The following is a 14821-nucleotide window of genomic DNA, read 5'->3' on the forward strand; positions in this document are numbered from 1 at the left end:
ACGATAATTGCCTTGTTTAACTTCAGAATCAATCTGACCTGACCTCCAACCTTCCCCAGAGAATCAATCTACCCCAAAAGTTACCCAATCTTGCTCCTTGTTGACTACCACATCTGCAACCCACTTACCTCTTACCACCCTTTGCCAGAAACCACAGTGACTGTACAAAGGGAGACCGACAGATTTAACATAATTCATAGTGAAATGGAAACACATGAAACCATGGAAGAAGCAGAAAATTATGCTTTATATGATTTTCATGCCAACATAACTGATGTCCTAATTACAGTTAACGAATAGTTTTCATGGTATTCAATGGTATGTTTCTTTTTTTATTTTATGTAGTTTAAGGGAAGATGTTTAACTGGGAGTGTGTTACTGGGGTGAGTATACTCTAGTTTGGGAAATTAAGTACCCTTGTAGGGACCCTTTGTAAATGAAATAAAAATATTAAAATGTACCTGAAATATTGTTTTAAGTGAACCTATCTTTTACAAAAGTTAAAAAGCTCCAGAAATATTGCCACAATTTTGTTTTCTACATTCCAGCGGAGATAGTTATGTTAAAAAATGTACTCAATGCTACTGAATGCAGTGACTCTTTTTTCTGGGTAGCAGGAAAAAGAGAATGGGGCTCCCTACTACATTTGGGTTTCGATGGAGGAGAGAAGAGAACAGACTTACCTGACCGAAACCAAGGAGAGAACAGGAAGGGACTTGGCCAGATGGAGGCACTGACCTACCATGCACACTAAGCAAAGGGGAGGGTATTTATACCCTATGCATTCCAGAAGAAATTCTGCCTCCCATAGTCACTGATCAGCAGTGTCTACCCTCAGGATCATGGCAGGACCAGATTTATGATTTGCTGTGGGTTTGTGCTAGCGGCCTTTTTCTTGGGGGGAGGAGGGGGGCGGGGCGAGTGTGGGAGGGGAGAGAGGTTGAGAAGTAATTTTTCTTTCACCACCAGATTGGCAGAGACAGGGTAGATTTTTGAAGCTTCCCGATAGCAGGACACTAAAATCAGAAAAAATACTTAAAAATAAACATTGACATTATCCATCAAAATTACAAAAAAAAATAAAAATTGAATTCTGGCAAGCCTAATTATGATATAATCTTTCATTAAATGATCACATACTAGTTTTTCCACAGGACCCCGGCTTCACTCAGTGCACAGGATGGACAGCACTCACTGAATGGATAACTATTCAATATTTCTTTTTATCTGCATCAGTGTGTAACATCTTATTTACTGCACAAAATCCAAACTTTACACTGAATAAAAAAATAGTAATTTCCTCATGGGCTTTTTAATTACACTCATCACCATAGCATCTGAATGCTTTACAAATATTAATTATCCTCCCAACACTTATCTAAGTAGAGATAATTTTACTGTCTCCATTTAATATATGGGGAACCGAGGCACAGGAAAATTAAAGGTCAAAATCATCCACTAACTTTAGGTGTCAAATCTGAGGTGTCTACAGTCCGATTTTTCAGAGTACCTAGCATTTTATAGTACTTTATACATTCAGAGAAAAGCTTCCACTGACTTCAGTTGCAGTTGTGAATACTCAGAAGTTCTGCAAATCTGGCCCCAGATGTCTCAGATTAGGCACCTACAAAATGAGGAAGACACAATTAGTGGCCACCTGGGAAAAGTTTGGTTAAAAGTGACTTGTTCAGAATCACACAGGAACTCTGTGAGGGGGCAGGAATAGAATCCAGTTCTTCAGGGTGTAATTCAACTTAATCACAAGATCATCTTTTATCTTCCTGCAGTCCCATGCCTTATTTGCTACATACCTTCCATCTTCTCCAGCAAATGAAGCAGGGGTTCTACAGAAAACAGTCTCATTCACTATATTACACTAACTGATTTCCTGCACATACTGTCCAGTCAGACTCAGGGATCCTCTGGAAAGACTAGAATGTGATTGTGTAATGAAAAACTGGATTATAATGCTTATGCACAAAAGATCTGAATTAAGATTAACAGGCAACCTTAATTTTGGCACTTCCTAATTGTTGAGGTCTTGACCTACAACTGTAACATTAGGGGGGCTTAGTTTGCTTCTGGGTGGATAAAAATCAATGATTTTTAAAAAAATCCGATTTTTATTTAAATTGGATTTTTTTGATAAAATGCTTTTTGAGGGGAAAAAAACCTATCTAAAGATCATTTTAATTAAGATATCTTTGAGCTATGATGTATCTCATCATGGAATAGGGATTATAAATTCTAATTCTATAGTATGACACAATATATTCATGTAATGTTTAAGAAAAGTTTTGTAAATGAGTTCCAATAGTTCATGGATTAGGGACCCACTCTTATGGGGTTCCAGGGGCTTCTGTATATATTATTTAGGTTAATCTTTCTATCTACCCAATGGGGCTCAGTCTAGAAGATACCATCAGAGATGCTCAGTTTTGCAGTTCTCAAACTGTGGATTCGTGCATCAAGAGATAACATGCTTGTTAACAGCAAAAAATGTTTTAAAAATAAATAAATAAATATACAGAGGTGAGAAATAACAGACTTTAACCCTAGTGTCCCTCTGCAAATTTGTACACAGAGTCAATCCCTTACCTCTCTCTAAAAGTGCAAAGTTTCAAAAAGTTCAATGAACAGAAGATTGTCCATATCTATTCCACCCACAATAATGAGAAGAAGTCTGGAGATAAATGTAAGAAGGGAGGGACAGACAGTAGAAACAAAAGTCAGACTGTATGAGCAGCATATTCCAGAAGTCTTGAGGTCTTTCTGAGTGCAGCCTTCATTGATCTAAGATCTACCATACCATTCTCTCACTAGAAGGGAAAACCTACAATGGCAGCAGGCCGTAAGAGAGACCCAGTTTGGGAATATTTTAATGAAGTTCCTCTACCTGTGAGTAAGACAGGCATGTGTGCAAAATGCAAACAGTGCAAGAAAGAAATGCAAGGCCTGGTTGCCCGAATGAAACAACATCATGAGAAGTGTTCCTTCTCAGGAGGAAGCTGCGTTGAAGATGATAAAAGGAACATGTCTGAACATGCAGGATCTTCAGGTTGGTAACTTTTTTATTACATGCTTCTTTCTTAAGGACTGCTCGTCTTCCTTCTGGACTACTCTTGAATTCTCATGTTTGAGCAAAAAATATAGTTGTTGCTGTATGGTACTATCATTTTAGATGCAGTTGTGATAAAAAATAAATAGCTGAAATAGGCAGATCTTCCTTTTACAATTTCACCTTTAAAGTAGTACTGAGTGTTAGTGAATGCAGTGAGTAATAATAAATGAGCAGGATGGTAATAATGATTAAGTAACTGCATGGACTTATTTTGTTTAGGAGAATCCATCCTCAACATACAGGATTCTGAAGACTATCCACCTTCAAGATCACCATCATTTTCTATAGTTCCAGAGCTATCTGCCAATGATAGTGTTTCAGTCACATCATGTATATCCCATAGCCACAGTATATCACCTGTAGATAAATTTGTGATAAGAACCAGCAGATTACAATAAGAGGTAATTGATGAAAAAAAGTTGCCTAGTTTGTTTATGCAACAAACTATCCTTTCCGTATGATTGAGAACCCACACTTCATTAACATGGTTCAGTCGTTAAGACCAGGACACAGTCCACCCAACAGAGCATACGTCGCAGACAAATTGCTGGATAAAGTGTATGAAAGAGAAATTGGGAAGTGTGCAAAAGGTCTAGAGCGTGAAATTGTTAAGCTGAGTCTTGATGGGTGGAGCAACGTCCACAATGATCCTGTTGTAAGTGCTTGTGTGACAACAGAAGAAGGGAATGTCTTCCTTACGGAAACAATTGATACATCAGGAAATGCACACACAGCAGAATACTTACAAGTAGCAGCAGTAAAAGCTATGACAAAACTGTGAAAAAAAATTCAAATGTCTAGTACGCAGCTTGGTCACAGACAATGCTGCAAATGTATCCAAGATAAGAAGAAATTATTTAGAAGAGAGTCCCAAGCTAATAACATACAGTTGCAGTGCTCATCTGATTCACCTCCTAGCCAAAGTGTTCCAGAAATAAAGGCTAATGTTGTTGAAATTGCAAAATACTTCTGTAACAACCACTCTGCAGCAGCTGCTCTGAAAAAAGGGGGAGGAAACAAGCTAACTCTCCCGCAAGAGGTGCGATGGAACTCAGGAGTGGACTGTTTTGAGCAGTATATCAAGAACTGGCCTAATCTGATGATAGTTTGTGAACAAAATTGTGAAAAAATAGATGGCATGGTCACAGCCAAAGTTCTCAACATTGGGCTTAAGAGAAATGTTGAACACATGGTAAGTACCCTGAAGCCTATTTCTGTAGCCTTGAACAATATGCAGGGAAACAGCTGTTTTATTGCTAGGTTTCAGAGTAACAGCCGTGTTAGTCTGTATTTGCAAAAAGAAAAGGAGTACTTGTGGCACCTTAGAGACTAACCAATTTATTTGAGCATGAGCTTTCGTGAGCTACAGCTCACTTCCGATGAAGTGAGCTGTAGCTCACGAAAGCGCATGCTCAAATAAATTGTTTTATTGCTGACGCTGTTGAAATTTGGAAGGAACCGAGTGAGATTTTTAAAAGAGAAATATGCAATGACAGAGTTAAATTACAAGCATTAAAAAAACAAATGGGACAAGCACTATCTCCAGCTCATTTTCTTGCAAATATTCTCAATACTTGGTACCAGGGTCAAACCTGAAGAAGAGGAGTTGGCTATGACATGGACATTCAGTAATCATCCCTCCATAATAAACTTCCGAGCTAAGGGTGAACCATTCGAGAAATATAGGTTTGCTGATGAGGTTTTAAGAAAGTCACACAAGTGAATTGGTGGAAGTCATTTAAGCACTTGGATTCAGAGACCGTTGAAGTGATAATCTCTTCTTCTGCTGGTGTAGAAAGAATATTTTCTTCCTTTGGACTAATTCATTCCAAATTGAGAAATCGTTTGGGACCTGAAAAAGCAGGAAAGTTTGTTTTTCTTTTCCAGATTATGAACAAACAGGAAAATGAAGGTGAAAATGACTGAGTTAGCTGCAGAAGCCAATATTTTAAATTTCTCATGTTGACCTGGCTGATGTAGTAGATTTAATTTTGTTTGTTTTTAAATATTTCATTTAACTATTTTAATTAAAAATAATTTTAACAAAAACAAACCTGATTTTAAAAAACGTGAATGTTTAAATTCAAAAATGCATATGCTTATTTTGTTAAAATATTATATGTTTGCTGCTGAAGAAAAAAATCCAGAATACATAACGTTGTTGTTTTAGTTAACTAAAACAATTTAAATGTCTGTCTGATAACGTTTTCCTCCTAATACAGCATGGCAAGAAAATCCTCCAAATATTAATGATTAACCTGTTGAAGTGGAGATAGTTCACCTCCCAATGACTTCATAAATATCTGCTTCAATTACCTTTGGTAAATGAAATAACCAAACAATCATTCATTCTCTGATATAGCTGTAAAACTAATCTGAAAAGTTTTGAAAATAAATCACTTTAAAAATGTATAGTGTGTACCTTCTAAAAATGAAACCTACATCTATCTCTGAGGTGTGAAGAATATGTATTAAGGTTATAACAACCAACAAGAATGCACTTTTATATAGAAAATCCATGATTAAATTGAGTCTTCCTGACTAGCGGTTTAAATCAATTTGATTTAAATCAAATCAACCCTGGTTTGCTTTTTTAAAACTAAGGATATTCCATCATGTAGAATTATACTGGTCCTCATATGGGTCATCAGTAGGGCTGGAACTAATACCAGATATTTTTGAGCTCTTCTATTCTGTTTCATAAACACAGCACTAAAAGCATCACCTTGCCATCATCAGCTGAAAATGGGGGAAGAATTAAAATAAGATTAACTAAATTGGCAGGAAATGGAGTGGTAACAGAAGACCATAATATTAAGATAGGGTACATACTGTATGTATCCAACTGTCAGTTTAAGGATGAGGTAATTGTTTACAGTTTGGTGTATGTGGAATGTTGGCATGCATCCAAGTAAAAGTGGAGCATGCTTAGCACAGAGGTAGACTTAAGGTCACCTAAGCAGGTCAGTCAAGCATGGCTCAGTGTAAATAGAGGATAAAGGTTACAGACCATAATAGTTGGCAGATGATATTATTTAGCTACAGACCATAGTAGCCAATACAGACTATAATATCAAACTGTTATATAAGAATGACTCAGCAAACAATTATTATGGGATAATAAGGGAAGGATTGTAAAAGAACCAATAGAGAGATTGGAATGCAAGCATGCTCAGAAAGGGTCTTCTGGCTGGCAAAACTGTATAAAAGACAGACAGTCAGTAGGCAGTGGTTACTTAGTTAGAAGGAGAAGGTGAAGGTGTTGGTGAAGTTGTTCAGAGAGGGAGGAGAAGATCAGGGTCAGAACTCTGGGGTGGTTTTTGCAGCAGAAGAAAAAACCGCCACAAGCAGTGCCAGAACCTGCATCAACTAGCAGACCCTGACAGAGCAGGGGGAAAGAAACCTATGGAGAGTAGGCATGCTTGTTATAGGATAAATATAGAACCGAAATCATATTAATGAGTATGTTTGGAGCAATAAAGATGTGTATTTCTGTTAGATCAGTGACTCTCAACCTTTCCAGATTACTGTACCCCATTCAGCAGTCTGATTTGTCTTGAGTATCCCCAAGTTACACCTCACATAAAAACTACTTGCTTACAAAATCAGACACAAAAAGTGTCACAGCACACTATTACTTAAAAAATTGCTTACTTTCTCATTTTACCATATTATAAATGAATTGGAATATATATATTGTACTTACATTTCAGTATATAGAGCAGTATAACCAACTCACTCTCTGTATGAAATTTTAGTTTGTACTGACTTCACTAGTGCTTTCTATGTAGCCTGTTATAAAACGAGCCAAATATCCAGATGAGCTGGAAGACATTTGCATACCCCTGGTTGAGAACCACTGTGTTAGAGCTTAAACTTTATACATATAAAACAATGTAAAATTTCTGTCAGCGACTGCACATGGCTCATCACCATATGTAGGGTGCAACACTTAGTACTGTTCTAACTGTATGACATTGCAGTTCAGATATTTTTAAATCTGTAGGAATTGTGTTGATGAGATTACATTGTAGCCAGGAAACATCAGTGTGCTACTGTAATAGAAGATACTTTGTTTTGGAAAAGTACTGCCTGTGTGTCAATCAACTATATCAGAAGACCGTATCTGTGTCCTCCCAAGGGTAACTGATCTATGATACTCTGGGGAGTTTTTCTAAAAAGGGAACCTCTAGTAAACCCAGGGAATTTCTAGGGTGAGCCCCCTTTCACCATTCAGAAACATATTATTAGGTTAGTAGGCTACCTTGAAGGGAACTTCTGGTAAACCCAGGAGGGGGCAACAGATAAGCTATTCTGGGGGTACCCTGGGTCTGATTTTGGGGTAAAAGAACCTTTAATGCATTGTACAGACCTCTGCCACATGAGCTAACATAGTAACAAATAGCAGGAACAGGTTGTCATCCAGTATGTAGATCAGCCTCTAGAGCAGGGATTCTCAAACTTCATTGCACTGCGACCCACTTCCGACAACAAAAATTACTACACGACCTCAGTGTCCTGTATTACTCTAAATTATAGAGTCTAGAACATAGAGTCTAGAATCAGGGCTTGTGTTAGGGGGTGGTAAGCAGGGAAATCGCCCGTGGCCCCATTCCACAGGGGGCCAAGTGAAACTAAGTGGCTCATGTGTTGGCTTCAGCCCTAAGTAGTGGGGCTTGGGCTTTAGCTTCCGCCCCCCGCGGCAGGGTGTCTAATACCAGCACTGGCGACCCCATTAAAAGAAACTTGTGGCCCACTTTGGGGTCGCGACCCACAGTTTGAGAACTGCCGCTCTAGGAGATGAGACACACTTTGCCAATCGGTTTCACTGATATTTACTGGCAACAGAGGTATGTTCAGACGCAGGAATACTGGGATCTATTGCAAGTTCCTGGAGGTAGTGTCATCCAGGGGATACAGAAGCCGCAGACTCTGTCCTTCCTTCCCAAGCCTGAGCCATTCTGCTTAGTTCCCTAGCACTGTGCTTCTGTACCCCAGCAGACTGACTTGGTCCCCCTCTAGCTCCTGTCCCTGTCCTCACTCTTCTTTAACAAACTCTATTAAGCATGGCAATACAGTCCAGATTGGTATGGATTTTCATGGGGAAAGCAAAAGATACCTTTTTGCCGCTAGGGTGAGCCCCCTACCAAAATTCCACTCGCTGCTCCACTGTATATTAGATGCTAAAGGTGCTCATCAAAATGGTGGCAAGAATTTAACATTGTTTTGCCAATGTACTTTTCCCTAACCTTGTTCTGAGAAATAGTTGAACTATTTTTGCTGTTTTTTGTTTTGATTTTCCAGAAACATTCAATCTGAGATAAAGATGCAGCATGAAAATTTCAGCCTGAATTAACATTTGGCAAAGTTGTAAGCAATGCAAATGCTTACAATGGAAAGCGTTAGACAACATTTACTATTGGTGGTGCTGCAAGCTCCACCTATAGTTTCCATAGATTCCAAAGCCAGAGGGGCCCATTGTATAACACAGGCCATAGAACTTCCCCAAAATAATTCCTAGAGCATTTCTTTTAGAAAAAGTATCCAGTTTTGATTTAAAATTGCCAGTCATGGAGACTCCCCCACGACCTTTGGTTCCAATGGTCCAATTCCAATGGTTATTACCCTCAGTGTTAAAAATTGACACACTATTTCCAGTCTGAATTTGTTTAGTTTCAACTTCCAGTCATTGGATTGTGTTATAACTTTCTCTGTTAGACTGAAGAGTCCATTATCAAGTATTTGTTCCCATGCAGGTATTTACAGTCTGTAATCAAGTTCCTTCTTAACCTTCTCTTTGTTAGGCACCAGCAGTTCAATCTATTTAACTTATTTCTATAAGTAGGTTTGGCAGAATTCAAAAAAAAAAATTTTTTATAATTTTGACAGATATCAATGTATATTTTAAAGCATTTTTCTCATTTTTATTTATTTAAAGTTCCAAAATTGTGAAAAATTATATACGTTAAGTATTTTTCATCCATTTTTATCTATAATCTTTCACAGTTGTGGGAAATTATGGGGGGCAGACAACAACAGGTATCAGATAATTATTTAATGACAGCAATGTTGAGATTCAAAAAGTTAAAGCTTTATAATCGTTAAAACACAAATTGTCAGTATCACATGTATATTTTGATATATGAAGTAAATATCCCAAAATCAAACTGTAATGAGTTCCCAAGCAGTATTTTTCTTAATTTACCTATCTGTAAATTTCAATTATGTTTTATGGAAAAAAAATTTTTTTTTTGAGTTTGTGTGTGTATGGTAAAACTGACACCAAGCTAATCCTTCCAAGCCTAACTATAAGGCACATTTCCTAATCTTTTAATAATTCTCGTGGTTCTTCTCTGAACCCTCTCTAATTTATCAACATCCTTCTTGAATTGTGGACACCAGGACTGGATGCAATATTCCAGGAACTGTCACACCAGTACCAAATACAGAGGTAAAATAACCTCTCAGCTCCTGCTTGAGATTCCCCTATTTATGCACCCCAGGACTGCATTAGCCCTTTTGGCCACAGCATCACACTGGCAGCTCATGTTCAGCTTATTATCCCCCATGACCCCAAATCATTTTCAAAGTCACTGCTTGCCAGGAAAGAGGTCCCCAAGTATGGCCTACATTCTTTGTTCCTACTTGCATATATTTACATTTAGCCATCTGAAAACAAATATTATTTGCTTGTGCCCAGATACTAAGCAATCCAGATTGCTCTGTATCAGTGACCTATTCTCTTCATTATTTATCACTCCCCCAATTTTTCTGTCATCTGTAAACTTTATCACTGATGACTGTGTGTCTTCTTCCAGGTCATTGATAAAAAGGTCAAATAGCATAGGGCCAAGAACTGATCCCCATAGGGCCCCCACTAGGAACACAGCTGTTTAATGATTATTCCCTACTTAAAATTCTATTTTGAGACCTATCAATTTATCATCTTTTAATCCATTTATGTGTGCCATCTTCATTTTATATTGTTCCAGTTTTACAAAGTGTTGTGCGGTACCAAGTCAAATGCCATACAGAAATATAAGCACATTACATCAACACCATTCTCTTCATCCACCAAACTTAAGAATCTCATAAAAAATTACATAAAATTAGTTTGAGGGGATCTATTTTCCATAAAACCAAGTTGACTGGCATTAATTATGACAGGTTTCAGAGTAGCAGCCATGTTAGTCTGTATTCGCAAAAAGAAAAGGAGTACTAGTGGCACCTTAGAGACTAACCAATTTATAATGAGCTTATCTTAAGTGATCACTCTCCTTACAGTGTGTATGATAACACCCATTTTTTCATGTTCTGTGTGTATATAAATCTCCTCACTGTATTTTCCACTGAATGCATCCGATGAAGTGAGCTGTAGCTCACGAAAGCTTATGCTCAAATAAATTGGTTAGTCTCTAAGGTGCCACTAGTATTCCTTTTCTTTTGGCATTAATTATGTTATCCTCCTTTAATTCTTTATTTATGCAGTCCCATATCAAGCACTCCATTTTCTTGCCTAGGACTGATGGCAAACTAAGAGGCTTACAGTTACCCGGGTCATCCTGCTTACCCTTTTAAAATATTGGCATAACATTAATTTTCTTCAGTGTTCTGGAACTTCCCCTGGATTCCAAGACTTATTGAAAATCAACATTAATGGTCCAATGAGCATCTGAAGCAGCACTTCTAAAACTCTTGGGTGCAAGTTATCTGGACCTGCTGATTTCAAAGTGTTTAATCTTAATAGTTACTATTTAACATTCTCCTGAGTACACCAAAGGAATGGAAAGAGCGTTATTATCATGACTACATCATCTGTTTTCCCCCTACAAATACAAAACAGAAATATTTATTTAACACTTCTGCTTTTTCTCCACAATTCTACCATTTCCATCTAGTAATAGACTTGTCTCTAAGGTGCCACAAGTACTCCTTTTCTTTTTGAGACTAAAACCAATTGACCTAGATAATACTAACCAGGGATACCTAGCATTTGTAGAAGACTTGAATTTTCAAACTTGCCATTAATCAAACTTCACAACATCTCTTTTGAAGTAGGTGGCTAAGACTTATTTGCCTAGTGGGGAAACGGAGGCAAAGAAGGTCTATGTTAGCCATTCCTCAACAAAAAATAATGTGATATATGCCATCATGTGCCAGCAATGCCCCTCTGCCATGTACATTGGCCAAACTAGACAGTCTCTACATAAAAGAATAAATGGACACAAATCAGACATCAGGAATGGTAACATACAAAAGCCAGTAGGAGAACACTTCAATCTCCCCGGACATTCAATAACAGATTTAAAAGTAGCCATCCTTTAACAAAAAACTTCAAAAACAGACTGCAAAGAGAAACTGCAGAGCTACAATTCATTTGCAAACTTAACACCATCAATTTGGGCTTGAATAGGGACGGAAAGTGGCTTGCTCACACAAAAGCAATTTTCCCTCTCTTGGAATTGATACCTCCTCATCAGTTATTGGGAGTGGACCACATCCACCCTGAGTGAATTGGCCTTGCTAACACTGGTTCTCCGCTTGTAAGATAACTCCCTTCTCTTCATGTGCCAATATATATTTATGCCTGTAATTTTCACTCCATGCATCTGAAGAAGTGGGTTTTTTTAGCCACAAAAACTTATGCCCAAATAAATGTGTTAGTCTTTAAGGTGCCACCTTTTTGTTTTTATGATTTGTGCAAGGTCACAAAAGAAGTCAGCGCAGGACCAGGACCAGAAACAGACCCTCCCCATCCCAGTGTCCCGACTAGTTCCAGGCCCTTCTAACCAAACGTGCCGTCTTTAATTTATAGCACCACCACCACTTGGCAAAAGGAATAAATTGTAAGGGGGGGGGGGGGGCAGCCTGGGGTCGTCACCATCTGCTCACCCCGCGACAGACGGTGGCACACGGCGTGTGACCCGGCCCTGGCGAGCGCAGCCGGAGCGCCACACGCTGTCAGGCAGCCAAGTTAGTTATTCACAGGCACGAGAGTGTGTGTGGGGGGGGGGAGGGCACTAACGGTCAGTCACAAGGAGCGTCCTGTTGGGGGGGGCTAGAGGGGAGCCGGGCCCGGGGGCAGGAGAGGGGCTAGTGGGGAGCAGGGCGCCTGCCGGAGCGGTTCCAGTGGGGCCCCGCTCCCCAGGAGGTGCGTGTTGGGACACAGAGGCCCGGGGATGTCTCGGACCCTGCTGCCCACGGTCTCTCCGCCCCGCCAGGCTCACTTACCGGCCGGGCCCCGCTCGGCTCCGCGCTCACAGCCCCAGAGACCAGGGAGCGTCAGTGACAACGTCCCGGAACGCCTGGGTCCCACATCCGGGGGCGGGGCCGGCGGGAAGGAGGCTGCAGGGGCTGGTATGGCAGCGCGCCCGCCGTCTCTTACAGCAGCTCCGGTAAAGGCGGGGTCGGGTCTTCTACAGCCGCTGCGGCGCTGCCCCCTCCCCACAGCAGCGCTTGGGCAGCTAATGCCAGCAGGCACGAGGGGGGCTGTTTGATCTGCCTCGGCTCTGTGAGCGCGACCGTCCCCAGGCAGGGAAAGGTGAGCGCCCCGGGGTGACCGAGTGTGGCCTCCCCCTGCTCCCAGGCCCCCATGGTAGGTGTGGGTGGGGGAGAGCTGGGTACCCCACCATGATGCACGCCCTAGGCCTAGCAATGCCATGCAAACTGTGCACTAATATCCATGTAGAATTGACTGGTGATGCCCCATGAAGTCCAGCTGCTGGTTCAGGTTTGAAAATGCAGTTATTGGCGCCACTTCCATTCAACATCCTGTCTCCTCCCCTTCTGTTCTACTCCTCCTATTAAAAAGAAAAGGAGTACTTGTGGCACCTTAGAGACTAACAAATTTATTTCCCTGGGGCCCTTTCTGCTACAACCTACCTTGCCTAGGACAGCTGGTTTCGCTTTGCTTATTATGGACCTCCCCCCTCAGTGGCTGGTCTGAGTCCCTCTGCCTGCACCCAGGGGTTTGGTTAGGGAACAGTCACAGCAAATCTTGTTGGCACGTCTAACTCTCTTCTTTGAGGTGGGTAGGCTAGTACACAAAGGTGCAGAGCTGGGAGCATCATGTAGGTGCTCAGCATTGTCTGGAACCTCCGCTTTAGGCTATTATCTTTAGTGTACATTAATGCTACTTAGTAACCATTTTAAAATTGTTACTATTTTTTGTAGTATCTCAAAGTAGTATTACTCTAATAAGAAAAGGAGGACTTGTGGCACCTTAGAGACTAACCAATTTATTTGCGCATGAGCTTTCGTGAGCTACAGCTCACTTCATCGGATCCGATGAAGTGAGCTGTAGCTCACGAAAGCTCATGCTCAAATAAATTGGTTAGTCTCTAAGGTGCCACAAGTCCTCCTTTTCTTTTTGCGAATACAGACTAACACGGCTGTTACTCTGAAACCTGTCATTACTCTAATAGAATCATTTGCTTATAGAGCTATATTAAGTCTTTAATTTTATCCAAAAACATGGAAGGAATAGAAAGTTCGAATACAAATTGTACAAACAATTTATGCATATATTTTCCCTCCCCCCACCCCAAAAAAAAACAACAAAACCCACAACATTTTACAGATGGCGACTGCTGTCCAAAAACGGAGAATCCAACTAACTGGATTTAAGAAACAAGAAAAGGAGGCTATAGTTGAATTACTACTTACACTGGACTGTGTTTTTATTGATACTGAGGTAAGCATCTACCTTCGTTGTTTCATTCATTAAATTCACAGAAGGAGCAAAAGGAAGCAGCAGATAAGATGGAAGTCTACGATAAATAGGCTGGATGATGGTCTGTGCTAGTAGTTAAAAAACTAAACAACCATTTTCAATTACACTTTTTTGTTTGTTTGTTTTTGTTAGCAATACAGAAATTGCACACATCTTATAGCAAAACAGCTTTCCAAGAGTGAAAAGTTCTTAGCAGCTTGTGCAGCAGGTGAGTAACAAATTGTGGTATCCTCTTTAACTGTATTAGTTAATGAACAAATAAGATTATTAACCTTGTTTCATAATTGTTCTTATCTTTGCTGATAAACAAGACTTTTGCTCAAGCTTGGATTTGCTTCCTCTCAGCTTATCTCTTCCCTTTGTTTGACTGAAATCAGTAAGTCTGTTAGCCCACAAAAAGATAATTGTTGGTTAAGGTAACAGTTAAGATTGAGAAGTCACAAGTTATTTATTAGAGAGAATAAAAAGTATTGGAATACTTGCTATTGGTAGCATACAATTCTGATGCTAAACTTCACACTAACATTCGCTCACAGACTGCAAACTTCTGCCTGCACAGCAACCCCTTATGGCCAAAAGAAAAACCCTTACCTCTGCCTTTTTTACTGGCTCTAGACCCCAATTTTACTCCTTTGTTTTTTTTCATACCTATGGCCTGAATCTGAAAACCGTTACTCAAATATTTAAAGGTTTTCAAGATGAGACCTCTATATTGTAAGATGTTTTTTATGTAGGGCTTTCTGGAAGGGCTTTATGGTGTTTACAGGTTGTTGTTATGGACATAAGTTTTGCAATGGCAATATATTGATATGGTAACCATTTTGAGTGTTATCATCTTCTTTTCTTTTAATCATACTTGTATCATATATATGCTGAAGCATATGTATTACTAATAATTATTTGTATTACCATAGTGTTTAGGGGCCCTACTCTACACCAGGAGGACCACATTATACTAGGTACTGTAC

The 14821-nt window shown here is 39.7% G+C and overlaps 2 protein-coding genes across 3 annotated transcripts in view; one reads left to right on the forward strand and one right to left on the reverse strand.

Annotated features, from left to right (window-relative positions):
- Positions 1-12428, reverse strand: part of KIAA0825 (KIAA0825 ortholog) — a 419106-nt gene extending 406678 nt beyond the window's left edge. The window contains exons 1-2 of one of the 2 annotated variants that reach the window (XM_074952850.1): positions 12353-12428; positions 1559-1624 (exon numbers count right to left, since the gene is read on the reverse strand). The gene's annotated coding sequence lies outside the window, so the exon portion shown is untranslated. The remainder of the gene's footprint in view (positions 1-1558; positions 1625-12352) is intronic. The other variant, XM_074952849.1, reaches the window with a different exon arrangement.
- A 27-nt stretch (positions 12429-12455) lies between these two features.
- The window catches only part of SLF1 (SMC5/6 complex localization factor 1), a 66251-nt gene continuing 63885 nt past the window's right edge, over positions 12456-14821 (forward strand). The window contains exons 1-3 of the mRNA XM_074952852.1: positions 12456-12662; positions 13701-13814; positions 13986-14061. Coding sequence (XP_074808953.1) covers positions 13701-13814; positions 13986-14061 — 190 coding nt within the window. The 5' untranslated portion in view covers positions 12456-12662. The remainder of the gene's footprint in view (positions 12663-13700; positions 13815-13985; positions 14062-14821) is intronic.

This window comes from Natator depressus, chromosome 5, assembly GCF_965152275.1.
Source record: "Natator depressus isolate rNatDep1 chromosome 5, rNatDep2.hap1, whole genome shotgun sequence".
Classification (NCBI taxonomy): domain Eukaryota; kingdom Metazoa; phylum Chordata; order Testudines; family Cheloniidae; genus Natator; species Natator depressus.